Here is a 27,173-nt window from a genome sequence, read left to right on the forward strand (position 1 = left end):
CAGGAAGTATCTACATACAGTCTCACTGACTCCTCACAGCAGTCCTGTGGAGTTGGTACAAACAACTTTACATCTTATCTGTGGGGGACAAGAACTCCAAATATCCATCAGCCAATCAGAAAAGGCACTGGGACCTACAGCCAGAAAGTTCACCTACTACACTCCTAGCATGGCCTCTGTTCTTTTAGGGTTTGATACCAGAAAAAGTTCAGACTCTGGAACTGATCTAGACTCAAACCTAACTGCACAGCTCAGTGATCAATCTTGAAAAAAATATAGATCTTACTTTTCTCAACACCAAAACAGACACGTAAGCATTTCTGTGTCCAGCGCTACCTTCCCACCTGTCACCCCAGCTACTCCAGGATACAGAAGCACTCTTGGGTTTAAGGCCAAACTTGTTCAGTTAACAAGTCCCTCCTTCAAAGGATGGGGGTGCATCTCTTTGGTAGAACATATCTGAAGGCCTGGTGAAGGTCTCAACAGTGCCATAAAACACTTAAGAAGTAAGTTAAATAAATATGAGCAGTTTCTAAGTCATCATGGAATGGTTGTGAGGAGCAAACACAATTCTTAGAAAGCAGCAACTGAGTGATTTCTACAGAGTTCAGTGATCACAGTCTGCAGTAGCAGTGACTCCTCAGGGGACAGTGACATACTTGGGGCTTTGGCCCCATACCAAGTGGCCGTGAACTGCTCAGTGAGTTCCTGAGTCCTTTATTTATTTATTTATTTATTTATTTATTTATTTATTTATTTATTCATTCATTCATTCTCACTGCTTAATGTTCTCCACTCTCATGCTGTCACTTAATCAAGCCCTGCTCGGCCACTGGGCTCCCTTCTCTTCTGCCTTTACTGTTCTTTCAGATGCACTATAAACTTGAAAAGCACAAAGCTGGACTTTCTGACTTCTACAAAGAACATACCAGTTCTCAGAGAGGATTCTGAGTCCTCTTAAGTAATTAAAACTTCTAACACATAAGCACTATCCATCTAATCTTTACCTTTCAAAGTTCTCTATTTATATGGCTTCTCACATTGGCTTCTTTATATCTATACTACAGATATAGATAGATAGTGGTATGAAAAAAATCTCAGACCTAGAGATAACCTTGGTCTCGCTGGAACTCACTAGTGCGGCACTCCTACATTTTCTTCTTCAAAACCAGCTATACAAGAGAAAGGGCTAGATGGTGAGCATGCACTGATACACTTGATTGCTCAAATAATCATAGAATAAAAGCAGGCTTCTCCCTTGATTCACAAAGGGCCAAAACTGACTAGAAGTGGCATCGGGCACAAGGCAGATTTGAGGGTTGAGGTACAGTAGGGAACCAGAACTAGGCTATGGAGCAGATGTCCTCATCTGAAACACAATAGCTGAGCTTACCGACAAATGTGGAGATGTGACAGAGCCCTCCTGTTGGCCATCCACCCCCTTTGCTATTTGCATGTACTCTTTGGCAAATCAGCAGAGAAAACCAACTCCAACCTTTTAGGGATGAACCCATTAAGGCAAGCTTAAGTACTGAAAACCACTAAGTGGGAGAAGAGAATATGATCACTGTTTACTGTGACGGCAAGTATTCTGGATGGATGAAAAATAAAAAGCACACCATGGAGGGAGAAGTGGTGGTGGGTACACAGAAATAGAAGAAAAGCTGTCAAACCTGAACAACCTTTACAGTGCTCACTCATTTCAGAAACTATACCATTTTTCAAAATTTATCACTATTATTCCCCCAAGAAGCTGGACTACAAACCGTAGGAGAGGAGAAATTTCATGTTTTTAACTTCCAATTTATTTTTATTATCTAGTTTTGTGAGCATGACATTTTACATTGAAACTTTTATACATAATTTTGTTGACTGATGATGAAATACAAACCATGTAGGCCATCGGCAGCAAACTTTTCTGTGTAGGACCCAGAAGTAAATATTTAAGGTTTTACAGGCAATGAAGTCTCCGCAACTACTTAACTCACTGACATAAAAGCAGACAGAGACCTTGTAAACTGCTGTGGTCGGAATGCTAGGTACCCCCAATGTGATGGTATGAGGAGACTGAGGGCTTCCAGAGTACAAACATCACATTAGTGGAATTAGTGCCCTTTCTCAAGAAGGCACAAAAGAGAGCCCTCACCACATCTGCAGCCATGTGAGAGTTCTCACAGAGTACCATCTGCTAAAATGCCCCTCACCAGGCTCCAAACCTGCAGGCACACTGACCCTGGGACTTCCAAGGAAGCCCTTCCTGACCTCCAAAACTGAGACAGATTTCTACTGTCTAACAGTCCCTCAGTATTTTGTTAAGCAGCCTGAAGGGACGCTGCAAACCAGTGAGCTGAGCAGGGCACGCTCCGAGACAGCTTACTCATGGCTCGAAAATGAATTTCATATGTGTTTCACATATCAGAAAATAGTTTTCTGTAATAATTTTTCTAACCACTAAGAAAAAAAAAGAGGAGGAGGAGGAACCATTCTTGGTTTTCAGGCTACACAAAAACAGGTGGCAGGCCAGATTTGCCCCACGCGTCACAAATTTTATGAATCCTGATGGATACAAATTAATATTCAAAAATAAAAATGCATAAAACACCAACTGCAAATGTGATCATTCCATTATCTTCTAATCTAAAGGGAACACTTGTTTTTGTATCTTCAGAAATTGAAATTATGCTTTATAGGCTATTTCAAAGTCCTAGCCACTAAAGTTAATAGCAAAAATTTTAAATGACTCTTTGTCTTTTAAATAATATTTAAACATATTTTGCTTCCTTCAAGAACGGCTTAGACACTAGCACCTCTCAATAGCTTAGTCTTGTTTTTCCCTTTGTCTGGCTTTCTATGGCAGGAGCTATGGCCTCCATCAAACTCATGATCATGTGTCTCAGCCTGGTGATTACTGGGATTTTAGGTGTGCACCATCATGCCTAGCCCACACTAAGCATTCTTAGGTCCATCCTGATATCTTGGTTTTCTCCCCAACATCTACAAGTCAGTTAGCCATTAAGTCATTTGGGTCAGTTAAAATGTCTATGGCATGATAAACAGTAGTTCCTGCAGCTTCACTAGAATAAACTTGCTGGTCTAAAACAGCATCCAGAAGGGAAACTATATGGGAAATGTATGCAGTTTGTTGTATCATCTTTTAAATATACTAGTAATTCCATATGTAAAGCTTTGTCACACATCGAAAAAACAGGTAAAAACAGAATAATAGTGACCTAGAGCAGAGCACAACCCAAGCAAGTCTGGCTTCCTAATGCAGGGCAGAGAATCTTTCCACTTTTTTTTTTAACCACTGTAATTACTTGTTTGCCTCAAATATTTATGGTCTCTGAATAAGAGCACAGGAAGCTCCCCATAACCTAGGGTATCTGTAAAACTACTACACTGGCTTAAGAACAGGGTTTGCAAATGATGATTCAGTCATGATTCACTCACAGGTCAAAAAATCAATGCGGTCAGTCACACAAAGTATTTTCTAATGGAACTGGAGAAGCATTATTAAGAACATCAGTGAGCATGGCATGTTTTAAGGATTAAGTCTTTTCTTACGAAGCTTTTTTTAAAATTAGTAGTTGTGTGTGTGTGTGTGTGTACTGTGTTGTATGTTAGTCTCACTTTGAAAGAAGACTGTCTAAAAACAGCCTGAAATGACTGCCACACCTAAGCAGACTTCAATAAAAGACAAGGAGTCCTGAGACCTGAAGTAAAGCCTGAGAAGACAGCATCACTTGGCAGCTGCTATGGCTTCAGAAAGTGCCCCACAGATCCCTGGGCTAAAGTGTGCTTCCTAGGGTGACACACCTGCAGAACCTTAAGGAGACGAAGCCCACTGCTGAGCCTTGGTCACTGTCAGCATGCGCACTGGGCTCCAGGGGTTGTAGGACTGTAGTTCTTTCCCAGTTGTCTTTCTCTTTTTTATCTGACTTTAGGTGAGTCTGCTCCACCATACATTCCTGCACAAGCCCAAAGCCACAGAGAGCAGCAAACTACACATCAACTGGAGCTTTTAAAACCAAGCATCGTGGACCATGACCTAAGCAGTGTGCTCCACCACAGGAACCATCCAGTAGGCCTAGAGGGCCAGAGCAGGCAGATAGGGCCAATCTTAGACTGGAACCTCCAAAGATGCAGGATAAAATTAACCTTTCATCTTCGTAATTATCCCCAGGAACCCTTTTTACAGCAACTAAAAGGTGACTACCACAGTGACACAGAAAATTCTGGTGTCAAACTTAGCATACACTGGAAAGTGAGTCCTCTCGAATTCCTGTGGTCCTCCTCCCTGCCCAAGGAGAGCCTGCAGACTCCTCAGAGACTGTACCATCTCTTCAGTAGGAAAAGGCCACAACAATGTCTGCTTGCTGTTTTTTATTAGACTTTTACAAAAATGAACATTAAAAAACATCTTATATCTGAATTCCAACTCAATCCGAGACAGTGATCAATACTTAAGAAAGGGAAAAAAGGAAGAAAAGCAAGAACCTTTATAAGAGGAGGGAATCGTGTCAAAGTGCAGCTCTATAGTGGTCAAGGCTAGAATGCTGTAAACATTCCTAGGGATTAAAGGTCAGGGGAAAACTAAGGAGAAACAGAAGCCGAAACATCCCCGTGTGTTGGCTACAAAATCAGTGATGACCTGAAGAGAAGTGTTCCAGAGAAATCAAAAGAAAAGTAAGTGTTAAATAAGAAAAAAACTAAACAAAAACAAACAAACAAACAAACAAACAAAATTCTAGAAACAGCCACTCATCTGGGGTGCTCAGCAACAAGGAGAAAGATCCAATCATCAGACACAGAAGCACAATCCAAGGAGAGGTTAAGGGTAAAGACTGCCCGAATCCATGTTCCAACTCTGCTGTACAGTAACTGTCTAACGTGCCTCAAGTCTCTGCATGTGTAAGGATAAAAGTGGCACTTGGACTGAAAGTCTACCAACTACATATTCTAAACTTCCCTGTCGTTTGTCTTCCAGTTTGGTTCTGCCCGTGGGAACAGTAACAGGAAACTGTAAGATGAGGAGGGAAAAGACCTTTGGTTCCTATTTCAAGTGGTACCCACAGGCACAGCAGCAAAGGGCTGAACATGGCCCCGCATCATCTGTGTGGTTTCTAAGTAGCAGAATCTAAGCTATGCAGCACTCATCTGACCCAGGATATGGGTAACATCCCCTCCTCAGCGTGTCCCTTCAGAACTCACCTATGCTATGTGCTCACACACACAAACGTACTTTAAACCTACTTGCTGATCCAACATTAACCTCTCACCACTTTCGCCCTCAGCTCCTTCCAAATGCATTGTAACCAATTCTCTGTATTAAATCCCTTTCTGCTCAAAACGCCTGGTGCTTCTTTCATGAGCAGACTGTGGACACCGCTAACACATCATTGGAGATTACTCTAATACAATGAATTTTAAAAGTACTTTTGATCGCTGCCTGGTACCTTCAAAGGACGTTGTAAATATTAACACTTTATACTCTATGAACTGCTTAAGCTAGGGGATGAGAGCAAGCTGTTAGAAGGGGAATGACAGTGTTTCCTGCATCTGCCATACGATGGCACCAACAACCAAGGGCAGCTTGGTAACCCCTCAACTAGGAAGAGTAAAAATACACAGAGAACAGGAAGAAAGCAACAAACTCTCCAAAAAACCCACAAAAGCCGTCTCCTATGGTCTCGAGTCCCTGTAAAGAATTCCCCAGATGCAGTAAAATTACTTCAAAAAAACATTTTAGTTTTCATATGCATGTATGTACTCTATTAAAAAGACTACTATAGTCAGATTTTTTAACATTACAAATACCTCTTAAATATTTTAATTAAAATACTGCTTCATTTGAAAGTGCAGTAACTAGATGTGCTAGTTCTAAGTCTGTTTGCCCACAGAGCTCAGGCTCTGTGACATTGTATCTCAGGACTCCTGATCACTACCAAAGGTACATACCACTCTCTGAACTCCTGGGTCACCTGGCTTTTCCTGGGGTTCAGCCTGTGAGAGGCACTGGGGAAGGCTGGCAGGAAAAGGGGAGAAGCCAGGATGACTTTTCATTCCCCTTTTCATCACCTTGCTGTGGATCTTTGGGCAGTCCATCATTTTATCTTGCCTTCTTTGTGTGAGCAATCAAATTCCATGAATCCCTGTTTTCTAAAATCTGTATTGAAGATCCAGGTTCTCTTTCTCTGTGTAGACACTGAACAGTGTATACAAAGCCAATGGTGATGTTAATATTTAAATTACTTGGACGACATTAACATCCCAAGGTGCTGCATTCTAGCTTCAACTTTCCAGTCAGTACTTATATGGCAGAGACAGTAAACTCACATGTCTAACCAAATCCCAGGTGAGGAAGAGCCTGCTGATCCAGGGACACAATGAAAACTACTACAGAAGAAATTACCTACTGGTCTGTCTCCCTGTTATGTTTAATCCGATGCCAAATGCACTTTTAAATTCAGGGAAAATCCATTTATCTGTCTTCAAACAAAGAGAAAGTGGGGGTGGAGAGAGGAGCGAGAAAGGGAAGGAGGAAGGCAGGGTGGCTTAGAGATGGCTTCTTCTAATTACCATAAATCCTAGTTTGTTTTAAAGGGGTAAGTTTATATAATTTTAGCACTTACTCTATATTCTGCCTAGAAATAAAAAACTTTAAATACTAACTCATTGAACTTCTTAAGATAATAAGAATATCTAAGCCCAGATTATTAGCAAACACTTGGCCAATAAAGTGATCATCCCCCACCCTTCATAGAAATTTAAGAACAAAAAATTGTCTCAACCTGAAAGGAAACTAAAATGAAGACTCAGTGTCTTGGATCTAAGTTTAAAGCGTTAAGTTGCTAAAAAGTCAACTTCAGATATGTAAGAAAACCATGACAACTAAGGTGCTTATTAGTATCAGATCAAAACATCTACATAATTAGTTATGATCCACAGATGTAATTTTAACCTTCTATTAGCCATATCTTAAAGTTTAAAATGTGAAACTAATCATACATTTAACACAAAATGTTTCTTCACTTAAGTCGTAATATATTTAATTCTTTTTGTTGTCTTCAAATTTAAGTCTTCAAAATCTTATATATGTGTATTATCTCAATTCTAGCCTGCCACATACCAATGTTCTACATGGCAAGTGGTGTGCATGTCCATGCTCAATGGTGGCACATGGCTAGTGACTAGAAATTCATGTCTCTTTCCTGACTGCTTCTATAACTGGCACAGTGCTAACAACTTACTAGTTTTTCCATAAATTATTTGTGAATTCTAATTTTAAAATTTTGAATCCTTAATGTTTCTAGATTGCTTAGAAAGCTCTCAGGTGACACTGTGGCTGTGGCATCTGTAGCCTATTACTGTATTTCTTTAACTTCTCTCAGGAGGAGCACATCGTAAACATCACACCACAAACAAGTGAGCTCCCTTCACTGTGTTTCGCTCCCAGTCCCAAGGCCAGGCCCCATCTCTGCTGGCTTTCTCTAGCCCAGGGGAGGCATGAGCAGCCACTGCAGGGCTCTGTGGCTCCCCTAGGTAAGGAATTCACATCTCCTGGGCTTGTGAACAGGGAGTTAGCTAGGTCCTAACCACCACCCTCCATCTCCAAGACAAGTATCTGGTCCTTTGGTGGGCAACATGGGGCCAGCTTAGCAAGTTAATGCCATTCAATAACAGCACAGAAAACTCACCTGTGGATGGAGCTAGCAGAAACTTTTATTTTTTTAAAAAAGTCACATTTTTATGTGACTTAAGGATTACTTTAACACTCAACTAAAAGGAAGAACAAATGAATTTAAAGTACTATCATCTTTAATTCTTTGTAATCCATGAGATCAGACAGAATATATAAAACTTAAAATCTAAGTAGCCTAACAAAAGATCTTACTTGCAGTGGAAAGCCAAAATACAGGTGTCACCTTTAATGAAAATAACTGAAAATCAAGACAGAGTCTAAGAATGGAGCATGGATCAAGTTAGCGAAAGAAACAGCCGGGGATGGGGAGGCATGATGCTCTGGGCAAACCCCTAAACCACCCTTAATATCTAAAAGTCTGAGTATTCCTGTTTAGTCCCAGATCCACTGATGGATAGCTTAAAGTATGCCCTAAAGTAGTGTAGGGGATTGAGATGGTACCTGTAAAGCAAAACAATTTCTGAATCCCTCCAAGATAATGGACTGTTCTTTTACTTACCAGAAAGTGGGGTTTCTTCTGCAAATAAAACTCTTGCCACAAGCATAAACGTGCTGTGTGGATGTGTCGGTGTAGCAAGATAATTACATACCTCTGAGGCCTAAGTACATCTGGTGTCACATCGCACCTTAAGCATACAGTTATTTCATTTTGAGCCATTCACTCTAGAGAGTAATTACTCATCCCATAACTTGGTCATAAAAAGCAGAGCTCACTCAATGTTCCAGCAACTGTACAGCAGAGGTGGAATTTTATATGGTACTTGTGTAAATCAGATCATCAAAACAGTAGAAAGTGTTAAAATTATGGCAAGTTATATAGACTTCCAAAGCTTTTTAACTTGTAACCAGACCACACCGAAAACTGCAACTGCCACAAATAATCCCCGCTGGAAAGTGCAAAGTTGAAAGAATGGCAACTCTCTACTTTGAGAAGATACAGGTAGTGCAAAAGCTGAGACTGGATATTACCTAGAAAGACCCATCTAATCTTCCTCTCCCGACAATAAAGACATCTGCTAAAAATGAGGGAAGCCCAAGGCGGGCTGTGTGAGTTTGGCAGACCTTTAAGGCTGTAATCTGATAGCAATAGAGTGATGGGGCAATGAGCCTCCATCAGCAGAACTGCTCACACTATGGTGCCTGGAGCCCCTTTCCTGTGGCACCAGTGCTTCTGTTATACTGAGCTTCTTGAAGCATCTCCTCCAGCCACTGCTGCCATGTCTTCTCCTGAAAACCACGCTCTAATGAAAAAGAGGAAATGGGACTTTCTTCAAGCCAAATTCACAATGTCACCAATGTTAACTGAAACTACTATTTTTCTGTTAAGTCTAACAAAGGACAGATGATATCTTCAGCTAAGCACAGTATCAACCCCAAGGAGCAAAATGGTACTACATCATGAATGGGCCACATAACCACTACTCTGTATAAAGATGGCTGTCACAGCAAATTCAGCAATCAGGAGACACTGTTCAAGCAGCTGTAAGATGATAAGCATTAGGGACAACGCTCAAAGACAACTCGACCTGACACATGGGACTCCTCGGGGTACAGGTCCACCGCGGGCTGCCTGGTGCTGCTGCTGCATAAGGAACTGGGCATCTCACACACAGAGTAGGATGCCTTCTCAAGTGGATAGAAACATAAAAACCACGCTCGTAACACAATACTGGCACTCCAAAAGTGGAGAGATTTATACAAATTTCAAATAAAAGCTGACCCAATCCTGACCCCCACACACTAAGACACTAGAAAAAGATGATGTCTTTCCAAGACTACCTCTAACAGTAGTGCTTTCTAACAGAAAGAACTTTATACAGCAGATGCCTGGCTAGGATGGCTTACATCCATCACTCTGGCCTGCTACTTTTCTGTTTGATTAATGAGGGTGAAAAGATTAAAATGATTGGGGATGGGGGACTGAAAAGGAAAAGGTAAGAAAAACCACTGCTCCCTGCAAACTGGAATTGGCCCACACTATCCCCTGCAAATGGCACTATCGCCAGTCAGTGTCTACTCTGACTAAGCAGAACTGCATCAGAACAGTGGGACAGAGAAAGGAAATGACCTCTGAGTCCCAGCAAGAGCAAGAGTGCCGCCCAGTCTGCACACCTCCCATTCGCTTGCAACCCGCAACTGGAAAAAGAGCTGTCTGCTCTTTCCCAATGTGTCAGTTTCTCAACCCATATAAAACAAACCCACATTCCAATGCATCTAACAGTGGTAAGGTACTTACTATAGACAAAGAATAGGGAGCTCTCATCATCTAGGACAGGCTAACAGCAGCAGGCAGATGCAAATATACCTTCTGGGGAATTTGGGAGTAGCTCCAAGTGACTACAAATATAAAACACGGAAATACCTTTCATGTTCTTCATGTCAGAGGGGTGGGGTAAGGATAGATGAGGCAGTGCCTCCCTCTGGACAGTCAGAAAAACTAGGTCTTTGGCAAAACACCACTCCTTTCTTTGAATCAACAAGTTCTTACTGAGATATCCAACTATGTATAGCTGTCCTAGACACAGGGCTAGAAACACACACATACACACAAACAGACATATCCACACTCTTCTGCACTCATGGGCCTTACAAACTAACAGGAGAAATGGGAGGGGAAAGACACCAAAAACAAAATAATCATTAAGGTTTCAAAGGAAAGGGTTTTCTTGTTTATTTGTTTGTTGCCATATTTAAACAAGGTACTAACTATGCAAAGAAGGGTGCCCTAAGTGGCAGAGCAGCTTGGGCACACTGAAGGACAAGAGAAATAATAATGCAAGAGGCAGATGAGGATCATAGGGTGGGCCATACTGTGACCTGTGGTCTTATGAGCAAAAGCAAGCCACTGAAGGGTACAAAAAAGGTTGATACAAACAGCACCCTACTGGCTATGATACATGCAGAATCTGAGAGCTGATCTCCACCTGTTCAAAGATTATATATGCACACTCATTGCACGCACGCATGTGTGTGTGTGTGTGTGTGTATGACCTGCTCGTACATAATCATGAATATACAAGTACAGAGCAACTCAAGTTTTAAAGATCTTTGCGGTATAAAGTAATTGAGAAAAGCCACTAGCATATCAGCAAAGGGGAAATGCATTAACCTTATAAGCTTATATAGCCAGGCTCCATCATCATGGCTTTCCAAGACAAAGACACATAAAAAAACACCCAACAGAACTGAGAAAGCAGTTGCCAGAGCAAAAGCAGTCCAGGGAAGGGGCACAACCAAGACAGACTGGGCAAACAAAACTGGTGGCCAGTCCATTTCTGGATAACCAACCCTTGTAAGCCAAGCTTTGGGAGTACACCCATACTGCTAAATTCTTGCTCAAAAAAAAAAACAAAAAACAAAAAACAAACAAACAAACAAAAAAACCTCCTCTGGTAAATCCTATTGTACTTCAAAACTAAGTATTAAAAGTTTCAAGGGAAAGTCATCAGTGTTTTGTAGATAAGTTTAACTAACTATTCCTGGTAACTAGCCAATGTATCTTCAAAATGTACAAGATCTTATGGATGCCTTGAAGTTATGTGTGCTTTTGCAAGTCATTACTGGGATGGGGTTGTCAAAAGACTAAGTTTAGTTTTCCAAGTTTTGTTTGGGTTTTCTTTGAGGGCTGAGGGGAACTCGGTCACACCTTGTGGCTGTTGCAGAACTCAGTTCTCCAGCTTCAGCCTACTTAGGTACGACAAAGTCTTTACAAAAAGTGAATTTGCAAGTAAAAGGGCAAGGGCTCTCTTAACTCTACAAAGGTATGCATAATGCCAAGGCTCCCCTGGGCAACCCAGAGACTGTTCTGCATGGGAATGAGCCAGGCTTGCCTACTCAGAGGTGTAACCATCCAATAAATCAACTGCTTTCAGAATAGCTTTTGGGTCAGAACTAGGAGAAAAGACCTCGCCAACCAGACAGGAAAAAGAAGCTTTAAACAACAGTCTAGTACCAAAATCCAATCCCAGTATTCGTATTCTTACTAAGTCACAGCAATACATACTCAGAAAATTGAAGAGAAATAAGTAGTTGGAACTTACATACCCCAGGACTGGCATACCATCTACCATTCATTTGAATGACAGTTTCCATGTCGGCAATACACACACTGACTGATGCTATTGATGGCTGGCTATCCTGGATTTAAAAGTCACCAGCATTTTTTCCCAGACTACCAGGCTCATCATTCCTTCTTAAGAAGATTTTGTACAACTGGCAAACTCAGACGACCTCAGAACCACATGTGGCCGAATATTTTTACATTTGTTAGCACCATGCCTTTCAGTCCATTTGATTAGCTAACTGATGCTCCCCTCATCAAAGATGCATAAAATCTGCAATCTGAGATAAGATCAGGCATACTGATTTCTCATAAGAAACTGCCATTCATTTCCTGCAGCTTTCACATTAAAAATGAATTCCATCGCTGAGTTCTCGAGTTCGGCTCATCTCTTCACTAACCGTAGAATTTCACTTACCGTCACTGGACAGAGAGATCATGCTTCAACCTCAGTAGAAACCCATTGCACCTACATAATCTACCAGATTGTGTATACTATAATTTCTAAAAAGGCAACACAAAGGTACTCTGGAGCAAGAATGAGTGCCAGGCACCGTGGTGGGAGTGCACCCCGGAACCCCAGCAGGAATGAGTGCCAGGCACCCTGGTGGGAGTGCACCCCTGTAATCCCAGCACTCGGGAGCTAAGACCAGAGCACTGAGTTTGAGGGCAGCCTGAACTACAGTCAGGCCCATTTTAAACAAAATTTTAAAAGACATTTAAAGTTTTAGATGTGCTCAATATTGCTTCATAACAGAAATTCAAATCTCAACTGTTCGGAGGGCAAGCTGAAAGACATTGCTCCACAACTGTAAAGAGTTAAAAGGCAAAAGGCAACTTAGGCAGTCAGCCTGCAGAAATGCAGCAGATACTGCTAAAGCAGCCGTAAAGTAGACTGTCACAGAAGATATCATAAGACAGTGTGCCACAAAAGACATCAAGGTATGTTGTTGCATGTCAAACTTACACATACACACAAGGCAGAAGAGACCCGGCCTTGGATAAGACATCAGGGACTGAAAAGACAAAAATGTTCAGGTTCCTGGGATTTTGTCTGTCTTTCTTTTAGACGGAATCTACCTCTGTAAGCCCAGTGTGGCCCAGACAGAACTCACCAAAATGGGACTGCCTCGTTCTCCTGAATGATGGGATTAGAGGTATCGGCCATCATCCCCAGCTCTAACAATAAGATCCTATATAACATTACAAACCAGCCTAACAAACTATAAACGGCTAGAACCAGCGGAGTGCCTACCATACCTGACCAGAGTTACTTGAATGGTTTGTGCTTATCTGAACTTGCCCATCACTATCACCTAGCCCCCAGCAGACCCAGACACACTTGGAGACAGACCGACAGAAAGACAGATACACACACACACACACACACACACACACACGGGGGGGGGGGGGCACACACATGGGGTGGGGGCATTTAAAAAATACAAACCATACACTTTTGCCAAAAATAAATAAATAAATAAAATAAACGGCAGGGGGCTGGGAGGAATAGCTCAGCAGTCCTAAGAGCACTGGTTGCTCCTCCAGTAGACCTGGGTTCAATTCATAGCACCCAAAGGGCAGCTCCCAACAGTCTATAACTGCAGCCCCGGGAGGATGCAATGCTCTCTTCTGGCCTCCATGAGCATCAGATACACACATGGGTACTGACATGGGCATGCAAAACACCCATACGTATTTAAAAATCCGAGACAAAGGAAAAACTTTAAAATAGACTTCTTAGGCATAAAACCCCACAAGTTTCATAATTTCAAAATCAAAGAGTCACTGCTAAGCAATAAATTACTAACACAAACCCAGACCTAATTCACACTAAACTGTAAAGAGACTCAGTCACTACTAGCTCTGTCACCAGCTTCCTAAAAGTATCTGCAAGTCTGAACTCTGAAAATAAAATGGGTTATGGTAAAGAGATGAAGGAGCTAATGGTAGAGAGCTAGCTTACCCTCCCAAGCTCAAGGCTTTGTGGTCCATCTTTATCCCTGAAAACGAAAAGTACTTTAAAAAACATGAAAATCTTCAATGAAACGAAAATCTGTTATATTGTTAAGTGAATAGGTTTATATTTTTTTTCTCCCACTGCTGCATCCTTACTAAAAACAAAACTGTAATATGACCCAGGCTTTTGGAGTTCCCAGCTATTTGTGAAACAGCTTAAACAAAATGCCTTGTGAATACACTAAGAGGGATCCGTGGAAACTGAAAAGAAACTGCTCTGTCAAGTTCCAAGGAAAACTGGCATCCGACACTCTGCCCACGGGGCTTCTGAGGACCACTGGTCTAACCTCCAGAACCTCAGTTTTAATCAAGCTTCTGAAAGCAAAACTGACACAACATAACTCACCTAATAAATCTTAATTAAATTAACAATCCAAACAACAGTCATTTATCAACTACCATGCAATGGGTTATAATCCTCTATTAATCATATTAAGGCTCATAGACACACTTCTGCAGACACCCCTTGATGCCACCTGGTCACTCTCCAAGCTGCACTCAAGATAATTCTCCAAGGCTATCTCATGAAAACCTACCTGTAGAACGCATAACCTCCAGCTGCAGAAAGATGCAACATGGGAATATGACTAAGATGTGATATCTGTCAATGCACTTGATCTCCATCCTCAAGACATTCCGTTGTGATCAAATGTTTGCCTTCACCATGAAAGAAATCAAGCACTCTTCAATAAACTCTTTTCCAAGATGCCAGGCATGGTGGCACTCACCTGCAAACCCAGTGCTTGGGAAAGATGACAGCAAATGCTGAGGTATTCCGGACTGGTCTGACAGACCCTGGCTAAAAACAATTCACGTGCTTTGAAAACATCTCTGGTTTACTATATGAGAATGTAGGGCTGAGTATAGCAGTGCATGCCTACAACCTCAATACTTAGGTGGTAAAGGCACGAGGCCACAAGTTCAAGGCCAACCTGGGCAACATACAAGACTGACTCAAGAAGAAAGGATCTCTGAAACACCCACTTTTCACTAGGCCATTAGACCTGAACTTTTCATAAAAAGTGAATTTCCTAGAATTCACCCTTAACTACCTTAAGGAAGAAATCAATTTGATTTTATATCATTATGGTGTACTGCCTTAGGAAGGCGTGTCAGGTCAATGCACTAACATTAGCCTCACATTGGACCACTTCCTAGAGAATATGGGACTAACCGTCACTGCCACTACTGGAAGCCACAGTGTCACCTAAACTACACCACAGCCCAGCCCTAACAAGTTCAGCTTTCTGTGCGCCATTGTAGGAAAGCACGCCTTAGCTTCCTTACTGAACTCCCTGCCATTTCATATGGTGACACTTTTTATTTCTTCCCAAAAATCACTCAGAAACAAACCCCAATTTCCATTTTCAATACAGCAGGTAGTCAAGTAGGTTCTTAAAAGTACAGATGCAGCCAGGCGGTAGTGGCGCACGCCTTTAATCCCAGCACTTGAGAGGCAGAAGCAGGCGGATTTCTGAGTTCATGGCCAGCCTGGTCTACAGAGCGAGTTCCAGGACAGCCAGGGCTACACAGAGAAACCCTGCCTGGAAAAAAAAAAACAAACAAAGAAGTACAGATGCATCTGAAAGTGTAAGCCTGGGTTTGCAAATGTGAGCTCCAGAATACAGCTAGGAAGTATGTAGAGTCTAGAGCCAGATCTCAGGCCTTCAGGTAGAACCCTGCTGCTCTCTAAAGAACGGTGTTTGGCCATTTAACAAACCTGAACCCAAAGACACGCATGAGCAAAGGGTACAGCAGGAAAAAGCTCTCGGTCTTGGGTTTTTTGTTTCTGGTTTCGGTTTTTTTGGGTTTTGGTCTAATTATATAATTCAACTCTGACTCCACAACTTCAACAGCAGTGGCAATTTTTAAAATGCTGAGGCACATTAATGAGCCACGTAAACTTTGCACCTCTTGGTGCCACCACAACGCCCAAATACTGAGCTAAATATGTCTGACCCGATAAAACAACTTTTAAATCTTTCTTCTCTCTAAAATAATCTCTATAGCACGTGTTTCAAGATTTATTATTTTACTATTTTTAAAAGCCATTTTTTTTAAAAAAAAATATTTTTTTTAAAGTACAAACTAACAGAACATTGTAGGACAGAGTATATCTCAAACTTAGTTAGACTGATGAAAAATTAAGTTTCCGACATTGACCACCAGTCCCACAAAGTACTGGCCCTATGCCACCATGGCCTAGTGCCAGCCTGATGTAGGGCCAGGCTAAAAATAGCAGCTAAGCAGCAGCTGGAACACATAGGTCCTTCTGACTTCAGCTTATTTCCCTAAGTCAAGGCGGGGTGCAACAGAGGGTCTAGAAGAAGAGGAAGGAGGAGGGGAGCGGAGTGGGGGAGAAGAGATGTGGAGAGAAGGAAGGAAACAGACTGCGGATGAGCTAGGCTCATAAGCTGCATGCCCTAGCTCTCACATCATGCAAGCTCTCACTTGCAGCTCCATCATCCCACAGCCTCTACTGGTCGTCCCACTGTCAGCTTCACCAACTGTCCGGGGAAGGCTCGTGCCTTTATCTTTGTAGGACTGAGTTGCTGATAAAAGTTACACAACTGATATTTGGGGATAGAGAGAGGGAAGAAATAAGATCCATCAGAGAGAGAAGTCAGCTTAAAAGAATGCTATTTTAAAAAAAAAAAATCCTCAGGAACAGGGAAAAGTTTAGAAGGTTACTTACATAAAACAGACAACAAACAGGTTTCTAACCTCTGAGGTACAGGGTTTATTTTACAACAGGTATTTAGAAAGCCATGAGCATTTCTTTTAGAAACCAGGTAATGGGCTAGGCATGGTTATGAGCACCTCTGATGCCAGCGCATGGGAGACAGAGCAGCCTTCAACCTGCCCATGTCTTTACTAAGAGAAGCACTGTCCTCTGAACCTAAACTATGAAACCTCTGTCCTTCACATATGAAGATTTTTGGGGTGCTAGTGCCTCCGCAAATATTTAGTGGGTAAAATGAGGTACAGTATTCTAAATTGTGCTGACATAAAGAATCAAAAATGCAGAGGCAAGCATAATGGATCAGCAGTTGAAAGAGTGCTTGCTGTAGAACTGGAGAGCGCGCAGTGGTTAAGAGTACTTGCTATTCTTGCCAAAGACTAGGTATTGATTCTTAGTACCCACACTATAGCTTGCAACTGCCTGTAACTCCAAAACAGGGGATCAAATGCCCTCTTCTGGCTTCTGCAGGCACTAAATGCATATGGTAATAAACATATATGCAACCAAAACACTCATATACATAAAATTAAATTAAACTGAAATAAAAATATTTTTAAAGAATGCTTCCTGCTCTTGCAGAGAACCTGAATTTAGTTCCCAGCGTCTACACGGCAGCGCACACTCACCTGTAGGTCCAATTCCAGAGAATGCAATGTTTTCCTCTGACCTCTGATGACTTCTGGATGCATGAGATGCCCGTAAGTGCAAGCAAACACACATACACATAAAATAAACAAATAAACCTTTATTTTAAAAAAAAAAACAAAGAATTTAAAACCTGCTCTCAAGGTTCATCTTTATATTATCATCTTAGGGATATTTCTTGTAAAGGCCTAATATTAATTAACAATGAAAACCCTTCAAATAGACTGTTAAGTAAGGCAAGATCAGGCAGCTAGTCACCTGAATTTTAAGCACATTAATTCACTTAATGAGCCTCCAATTTATCTGATCAACTTATTGGGTTTTAACAGTTTAAACGTACTGAAAGGTTCTGCTGTGTCCCTACCAATTAACATCTGGGCACAACAACTGTACAGACGAAGCTATAAAGTTATCTCATTCAAATAAAGTCGATTGCTCTGCCAGCACTAGGAAGTATCATTGCTAATCACAGTTATTGTTAAAGGGCCTGAAAAGGAAAAATGTAATTCCTTAAATATACTGAGAACACTCTCTGCTTGCCACACACACATGACCAACGCAAAGTTACTCCTTAACAGTTGAGCTTCTCCTGGAAGTTGATTAGTCACCCAATACCAAAGCTGAAATTAAGTAGAAAGAGACAGTAAAAGATGCATTTAGCTGCAGATGTAGCTTGGTGGTAGGCAGGAACAAGTGGGTTTGGGGGAAGAAGGGATGACTGGCTCTGACAGACATTAGAATCCAAGTGATAGTTAACATTTGACCTTCAGATCTCCATGAAGGCCCTCTGAAAAGCAGCAAGTGACTGTAAGCTTGAGAATAATCTAGAATCAGTAACCATACTGAGGACGCACCACAGGCAGGGCCACTTAAGCTGGAAAAGCACTCGCCTAGGAGGCCAGCCTGGTCCTCAGAGCAAGTTCCAGGACAGCTAGAGTCACACAGAGAAACCCAGTCTCAGAACACAAAATAAAAGCAAAAAGAATAAGGAGAACAAGACCTAGTATACATTGCTAATAGCTTTATAAATTTAGCTTTTACTACTTTATAAAAATGTTACAGTAGACTCTCGTGAGACATACTGATTTAACAAAGAACTGCCTCAAACCATAGAAAAAAATAAAATCTTTTTAGATGTTCAACACTTGACTGGAAGAAGGAAAAAGCATATATGGGTATAATCCTGAAGGGATTTGATATCCCCTTCCCAGAGGAGCCGGCAGCTTGCCGAGGAGAGCAGGGAGATATGTACAAATGTTTTCTCAAATATGAGTACGACTATAAACACATTAAATTCATACCACACTTCTTCCTTGCATTACATCTGTGTTGTAAGCACTGCCCACTTTGAGTAAATTGTCTATTACACGATTTCTGCATGCACTTTCCCTATGCACAGAGCTGGAAAAGTTTTGTGCCGTAGCAGACACAACTTTTCATGGATTTTTATATCATAGCATTACTAACTCCAACAGCTACTAATGTTTAGCAATAAATAGCACTTATTTTGCACACTACATCCATCACGGAACTGAAACCCTTAGAATTTAGCCTGAAATAGAACACGTTTACAACATTCACATAAAGTAACTTCACCAGCATTTGTATCAATTCACCTTCAAGAAATATATATACAATACATATATATACATACATATATGTGTGTATATATGTATGTATATGTGTGTATATGTATGTATATGTTTGTGTGTGTATTCAATAAAATGAAAATCAAGAGAAGCTGAAATAAACGGTATCTATCTCTAAAAGCCTCACACACACACGCACACACACACACACACACACACACACAATGATTCAGACAACGCTCTACTGTGTTTCGTTTCTTCTGACAGAGGAAAGCTTCTGCACACTGTACACTGCACAGGGTCACTGAACGAAGTCATGAGATGGCCATGCCCTGGCCTGTCTCCTTTTGTGTGGACATTTATCTCAAAACTCTCACTTCAGAGCTCCACAGAAATAGGCCAGGCAAGGGACTACACACCTCTAATTCAGCACCTAGAAGACTTACGCAGGACAACCCTGAGATCAAGGCCATTATGTGAGAGGCTGTCAGCGGGAGGGAGGGAGGGAAGGAGGGAAAGTATTTCAAAGACAGAAAATCTTTGCCAGAGCCTTTACAAACAGCTCCTACTATTTGTTAGAAAGTCCGTGTATCCGTCTGCTCAACGTTTAAAACAATAGCAGATTTCACACTGCTGCCTCTCCAAAGCTTACTTTATCCCTCTTTCCTAGATGAGGAAGGAAAAAAAAAAAAACTCCCTATTTTTAAAGAAATTAAAACCATGTACAAACATTTAGCATACACAGGACACTGATTTAAAATTTAGATAGATGCCCACGTGTTTTCAATAAACCTAACCAACACTTAACTGTTGAGAATCTGGCTAAACCGAAAAACAGAAGTGCTTTTCCATCAATCAAGATAACATTCTTTTTCTCCAAATTATCATTTGATATCAATTTCTTAGGAGACAAAGTCATCCTGCTTAATTACTTCAGCTCACTTTTCAGATGTGTAGTAATCTGCACACATGTACAGTCAAAAGCAAATAAAGCAAGGTAGATATAAATTAGGCTTTTCACTGAGCAAATTTTTTAGTTATACAATGGTAATTTAAAAGGTAATGAAAATGTCATTTGCTTTATTTCTAAGACAATCACATTTCCTAATAAGACTGTATGTCCCATTTAGCCTAACAATTTAAGTCATGGCAGTTAGAGTTGAATGTCTCCCCTATGAGGTTTCCTAACACTAAGTGAGTTGTTATATCATATGTATGTCAAAGTAGGCTTCTTCGAGATACCAAACTCATTCTGATGCACTGAGGAAATTTTACAGTCTAACACAAAAACAGAAAGAGTGAAGATCCAAGCCAATCATGCAGCTTTTGAAAGGGAACGCTTTCTTAAAAGCCATCCTGTTCTGTGCACATATTACCAGCAGAAATCACACATCCCTAACTAAATGCTAAGCATGTGTGATGGGAGATCCTGGCCCAGCATTTCTCCTTATGAAACATCAGAGCAAAGAGGGAGACAGCAAGCGGCTAGCAACGACAAAATGAGCATCTTAAAACACAACAAGGACATACTTAAGAGAATAAGAAGCTCCGATGTTTGATTAATTGCAGTAATTCTCTTCCATTAAAGGCCATGGCTCACAGGCATCCTGATGTTTCCAAAAGAATAGCATCTTAGCCTAGTGTTTTCCAAAGAACTGAAATTTAACACAAAAGGGGAGAAAAAAAAAGAGACAGCCTCTGCAGTCCAAGAGTGTACTCAAAACACAACTATTTAGCAAGGAATTACAAGGCCCGGCTGCAGATGTGGCCCTATGGTATAATACTTGCCTAGCATCAAAGAGATGCTCCGTTCAACCCCTAGCACAAAAAACAAACAGCAGCAAGGCTGAAGCAAAAATAGAAATGACTGCTTAACCAAAATCTGCAAGTCCATCTTCCAATAGTGTTGACGTATTTGTGTGTGTGTGTGTGTGTGTGTGTGTGTGTGTGTGTATGTATGTATGCCATGTGATGTATACATTGTTCATGTGAATGTGTATACATCTGAATATACCTATGTGGAGGCCAGAGGTCAACAGTGAGTATGAGCCTCAATTACTCTCCATATTATTTTTTTAAATAAGGTCTATTACTGAGCCTAGAGCTCACCAATTCAGCAAGGCTGGCTGTCCAATAAGCTCCAACGATCCACCTGGCTCTTGCCCTCTGCGTGCTGGGATAAGAAATGTATCCTTTTTATGGGGGTACTGAATGTCCAAATTCATGTCCTCCTGCTTATTCAGCAAGCACTTCACTGACTGAGCCATCTCCTCCCTCCCTCCTTGGATCCCTGTCTGAGCTATGGTTGTGCCCACTGGACAAAGTTCTTCCCTGGACCAATACCAGCTGTCCTGGGAGCATCACTAAACACCAAGCACTCCTCACCTACCAGGTACTGAGAGCTGCAAACCAACCTCTCACATCACACACAAACACATGGGATGCTTCCACAACGTCATCTTCTCTGCACTCAATTAACTTGCTCCGTAACCAAAGGCTGGGGTATGGTTCAGTGGTGGAGCATTTGCCTCCCATGTCCCTGCGCTTAATCCCCCTGAAAAGCAAAAATAAATTAGTACACAGTGCTGTACAAAACTGTTCCCTATTATTTCACCCTTGAAAATGAGTGCAATAAAACACACATCTAAAATACACTCAACTCTGAAAGTGAATTTGGAGTCTCATCTTTATACAGTCATCTTCGGTCAATAAAGAAAATAATACTCTAGTAAAGGCCAATATATTAACTGACTACAATTTTTATTCATTTTAATTTCAAGACATATTCTCCTTGTGCTTTCCTGTCTTCACTCCACCACCCCCAGCAAAAAAGGAATATATGAGCTAATCTATTAATAAAATGTAAGCAGTACTTTTCTCTCCCAAAAGCAACTACCAAGGAAAGAACTGCCTTTAAAATGTAACTTCTTCCTTCTCACACACGACGACTCTGGTTGTGCTTAAATTTGCCTTGGTTCTAAATAAATATTGTAATCAAAATAAACTTTGAAAAAAATACATACCCGTCTCTCAGAAAGAACAATCATCTACACACACACACACACACACACACACACACACACACACGGGACAAAAACAACAAAAAAATACATAACTCAAAGATTAACCTTCTTTAACTCTGAAAATGTGGTTGCATTAAGAGAAATAAATCCTCTAAAACTTGCCAGTTCACTTAACCTCTTTCCCCAGACACTTGCACCTTTCTTTACACCAAAGTCTTTTGTTTTTTTTTTTAAACCTGTGTGTAGTTTTTGTTTGGGGTTTTGTTTTTTCCTGAAACAAGACCTTAATATATAGTCCTGGCTGGCTTCGAACTCACAATGTAGAACAAGGTACCCTCAAACTCAAGAGATTTCCCACCTTGAGTGCTGGAATTAAAGTCATGAGCCATTTACACTTGCCCTAACTACTTACTGTAAAAGATCACCTCTGTGAAAATTTGCTTCTGTTCATAGCTGCATAGTACTCCAACCCCTTCTTGACCAAACCCTATCTAACAGAAATTGAGAAGGAGTCCACCTTTCACTGCTGCAAAGTGCATGCAGGGGACGTTCTCATGCAGAACACTTTTATTCACCACTATCACAATCATCTATAATCCTATAGATTATAAATACCTAACTTTGGTCAAACACGCCATAAATAAATATACTCCACTCAAAGATTTAACTTGCTTTTTTTTTACAGCCCAACAGAAAACTTTTAAAGATTTTTTTCCAATTAATCTGTCTTTGCCTTTGATTTTAAGTCATATACAAGAGGATCAGACAAAAAACTGGGGGAAGCTGCTCAGGTGTTATCTCGTAAATTCTTAACTGAGATCAAGACTACAGACCAACAGCGACCCTTCTTAACAAAAAGCATCCTAATTTAACAAAAATAAGTAAACACGTTTCTATAAAAACTTCCCTATATCCACCAAAGAGCAATTATTAAATACAACAATTTATATCTAAGAATCCAATAGCACTTGCCAGTGCAAAGGTTTAGTATATTTCTGAAAATCTATCCAGCAAGCTTCATTTCTAACAAGTCCAATTCCCTACTGCTCAAGCTTCGGACAAGCTTGTAAGATAAGCCCAACAGCTAGGGTGACCAGCCTTCAGGAACACTTCCTGTACAAACCCAAATTGTCAACAGCAGAAAACTGTCCATAATGACATCAATATAATATTCTGTTCTTTTCCATCTCAGGTTTTTTGAGTTGTTTTGGTTTTGGTTTGGTTTTGACTGGGGGGAGTGGAGGGGTGTCTCTACAGCAAATCACAATTATAAGCTTCTTAAAGTATACTAACTCCAGCCACCACTTGATGCTAAATTAGATATTTAATCTAGCTGGCCTCCCACTCATCAAAGATGGTCAAAGCCTGGTTCTACCTTTTCTATCTCACAATGCCAGCTGCCAGACATTTATTTAACAGCCTTCCATCTCCACGCTCACTGGCACAGTAAGAAAATTTGGATGTTAAAGAAACTGGCAGAACTCAGAGAAGAAAGGGGGGGAAAAACGTTTCCCACAAATTGTATCGCATTTGTTTAGTACATATGTGTTTCCAAGAGGTGGTCAAGTCTTCAAACGGTACTAGAAGCACGCATGCCTCTTCATGTCCACCCGGGGCCAACTGCATTCATTCAATAGACCCCTTTGGGGACTATTGAAAAAGTTACTATTTTCTTCTAAAACTTACTGTTCACCCTAGCCTCTTCCACTGATGAAAGAAGGCAAAGCCCACGCTGTGTGTCTGTCTCCTAGAGAAGATTGCATCTTTTATTTATCGCCCCTTGGCTTTATTTTCACAGTGAATTCCTGGCTTAAATGCAATCAGCCAAGAAACCCTCCCTATGTGCTCTCCTGTCATTCCTCATTGCTCACAAGCAGAGTCAAACACAGCAAGGGGAAGGGGGGGGGGGCTGGGGCCACGACGCAACATTGCCAGCCAAGCCATAAAAATTCAGACTCCAGTTAGTTATACTCAGAGACCATACATTTGACTCAATGGGCTTCAAGCCGGCAGGGAAAGAGGAGAAGGTGGGCGGGGGGATGAGGGCGGGGGGGGGGGAGAGTGTAACTAGAAAGAATGTTAATTAGATTTTAAAGGGGAAAAGGTGGGGGTAAGGATGGATAGCCCCAAAAACCAACCCCCCTCTTAGAGGGAAACGGTGCTGAGCAACACTGAGGGCTGTCTTTGGAAATAAATGACCATGCAGAAAAATCACGTTTTCAGATTACATTAGAATTCAAATTAACCAAACAGGATTAAAACAAATCGCCTGTGTCGGGGCCACTGTCCAGACCCCACTCCAATCCCAAAGGATAAAAAGATTGGACCATAGAGAGAAAAGATGAGAAAGTTAAAAATGAGAGAATGAGAGAATGAGAGAGAGAGAGAGACAGAGAGAGAGAGAGAGAGAGGGTCAGACACAGCCTTTCAATTCCATCCACCCTCATTCATTTGCTTCGGGGTCCATCCCTACAATTTCAACCAGAGTGGGAGGGGGTCTAAAATACGCCTTTAGCAATCCGGAGGAAAAATGTGGGGACAGGGAGGCTGCGCAGCAGCATTGTTCACTTCAATCCAGTCCAAACGTCCCCGTAACTATGGCTGGAAAAGATATCTAATCAGAAGAAAAAGAAAAGCCCCGCGGAAGGCAGAGGGATTTGAGAAAACTCTCCTGGTCTGTCAGAGAAAGGAGGGCTGTGCAGCTTTAAATCACAAGTCCTTCTCTCGCCTTTGTCAAATATCTTCTACTTTACAAGCCCTGAAAAGAAATAAAGAGGCTCTTTTGTTTGCTTTCCCCTTTTCGGAGGGTGACAGAAAATTGAAAGGGGCACAAACAAACCCGAAAGGAGAACAAAGTGCCGGGCGGTGCGGGGCGCGCAGCGGCGCAGGGGCCGCGGGGCCCCTCGGTGCGGACGCCGGCCGCGGGTCACGGCGTCGGCGGTGCTGCCCGCTCCCTCAGCACCGCGCCCGGACCCCGGGCTCAGGCAGAAGTCGGGCGGCGGGGTGCCTCACGGGACGGAGAAGCGCGAGCGGCGCCCCTCAGCGGCCCGGCCCGCCGTCGCTCCCGGCAGGGGTGTCTCCGGGACCCGGACGCGGACGCCGCGGAGCTCGTCGCAGACACCTTAAGCAGCCGGGGTACGCGGGGCCGGCGGGCCGTCGGAGCCCCGAGCGGAGCGGTGGCCGAGCAGGGTTGGAAGGAATCGCCACCACCCCCTCTCGGACCGCGGGGCGCGGAGCGGCGCCAGAAGAAAGGACGCGAGCCGGGCAGCGCAGAGCGAGCGCCCCGGTCGGCATTGTCTGCGGCCCGCGCCCCCTCCCCCGCGCCGCACGCCCCAGCCCGAGCCCCGCGGCCGCCCGCGCCTTTGTCCACGCCCGCCCCGCACACCGGCGCTCAGCCTGCGGGACAGACGACGGGGACGCCGACACCCACCGCCCCGCCACCGAGGGGCGCGTCCTGCTGATTCATTTCCCACTCGCGCTAGCCCGTCCGGGGAGACGGGGGCGGGGACCAGCGGGAGGAAATGGGCGCTCCGCTTCGGGGACCGTCCGAGTCGCCCGCTGCTGCACCGCGCGCCGGTCCCGGGGCGGCCCAGGGGAGCGGAGGGGAGACCCTTCCCTCCCCCACCCCCGAGGGACAGGAGGACAGACCGAAGGACCGACGGCCCGCGGCGGCCCCGTGACTCACCGACTTGCAGGACGTTGTCTACGCAGCCACTCTCCAGCAGCGCGATACCCCGGCGGAAGGGCAGCCGCGTCTCGTCGCCGCCGTCCGCAGCGCTGGCCGCCCCCACCGACGGGGTCCCGGTGCCCGCGGCGACGGTGGCGGCGGCGGCTGAGGTGGCGGCGGGCGAGGATGAGGAGCCGCCGCCGCCGCCGCCGCCCGCGCCGCCGCCCGTGCCGCCGCCGCCGCTGTCGTCGCCGGGGCCGCCCGCGGAGCCGCCGCCGGTGTTGAAGGACGAGTACATGCAGATCTCCCGCTCACTGCGGGGAAAGGACCAGTAGACGATGCGGCGCTGCACCGGCTCCGGGATGCGCTCGAAGCGCTCCTCCACGCGCTGGAACGGCCACTTCTCCGCCACCCTGCGCGCTGCGATGTCCAGCAGAGACTCGGGGCTCTGGGTCTTGCCCGGCGGCAGCAGCCCCAGTGCCGCGCCGCCCCCGCACGCCGCCGCCGCCGCCGCCGCACCGCCCGCCCGCGGGCCGGGCCGACAGGCAGAGCTGTAGCCGCCACCCGCGCCGCCGCCGCTGCTGCCCCCACCGCCGCCGCCGCCGCCGCCGCCGCCGCCCGGCCGGCAGCAGAGCCGTTTCGCGGGAGGAGGCTGCTGTCCGCGCTCCGCCATGACCGCGCCGCTTCTAACCCGACAGCGGAAGTGCCGGGACCCTATAAACGGCACAAGGAAGCGCGACACGCACACGCCGTGGCGACGCCACGCTGCCATCTAGGGCCCGCCGCTCCTTGTAGGGGCACGGGAGGTGTGGCCTAGGCCGTGACGACGTCGCCGAGGAGGAGAGCCGATAGGGAGAACCTAGGGGAGGGGGCGGGGCCTATGCAAATCACTGGGCTGAAACATAAATAGAGCGCTCCGTGGACACGGGGGTGGCGGGGGCGCCCGGGTTGGGTGCCCGGGTGGGCTGTGAGAATGTCAGGCCGCTGTGACGCGGGGGGCGGGGCTCAGGCGGGGTTTCCGCGGGAGGGGTCGGGCCGTCTGCCAAGGGGAAGGGTGGGTGGGTCTCTGCGCCCCCTGTCTGCTCAACTTAGCCCTCCAGCGCCCTGCCTCCTTTTGATGTCCGCCGAGTGAGGACGCTCCTCGTGGGTCGCCGCGGGGCGGGGAGGGGGGGAGGGCTCCGGACTAAATGGAGGGCGGGCCGACTGCTCGATGCCCCACCCCCCAGTCAGCCGGCCCCGCGGGGAAAAGCCTCTGGGCGGAGGAGGCGCTTTCAAAACAAAGAAATGCTGCGTGAAGCCCCGGGGACGCGGCCGAGAGGAAGGCGGGGGAGGCGCAGCCCAGGCCGCCTGCTTTCCTTCCAACCCGGCGGAGCGAACTTCCCCCACCCTCGGCCGAGGCTGCGGTGCGCGGGGGGGAAAGGGTGGAGGGCTGAGCTCAGCCACTGTTTTCCACTTCACTTTTCGCCGACCCAGGTGGGGAAGGGGCGCGGCTGCCCCGCGTAACTGCAGCGCACCCAGCCCCTGAGCCCCGGGTTCGCTCCGGCCCGGTGACACGCCAGGGAGCCGAGTCGATCGAGCGCCCGGACACGCGCAGCGCTCGGATGCTGCCCCGCAGCCGCTGGACGCGCGTCCCGAGCCGGCCGCGCCGCGCCGCCCTGCCCCGCCCCGCCCTCGCACTCTTTCAGCCCTTCGGGCCAAGAAGCCGGCCCGCCCGGGTTCACCCGG

At 44.5% G+C, this 27,173-nt stretch overlaps 1 protein-coding gene across 2 annotated transcripts in view; it reads right to left on the bottom strand.

Moving 5' to 3' along the window:
• The window catches only part of Zswim6 (zinc finger SWIM-type containing 6), a 160,826-nt gene extending 134,696 nt beyond the window's left edge, over positions 1–26,130 (bottom strand). Inside the window, exon 1 of one of the 2 annotated variants that reach the window (XM_021208416.2) lies at positions 25,467–26,130. In XM_021208416.2, the coding sequence (XP_021064075.1) occupies positions 25,467–26,121 (655 nt within the window). In that variant the 5' untranslated portion in view covers positions 26,122–26,130. Of the gene's footprint in view, positions 1–17,150; positions 18,088–25,466 lie in introns of those variants that run through there. The other variant, XM_029543977.1, reaches the window with a different exon arrangement.
• Positions 26,131–27,173: the final 1,043 nt, after the last annotated feature.

The sequence above is a fragment of the Mus pahari genome, chromosome 11, assembly GCF_900095145.1.
Source record: "Mus pahari chromosome 11, PAHARI_EIJ_v1.1, whole genome shotgun sequence".
Lineage (NCBI taxonomy): Eukaryota > Metazoa > Chordata > Mammalia > Rodentia > Muridae > Mus > Mus pahari.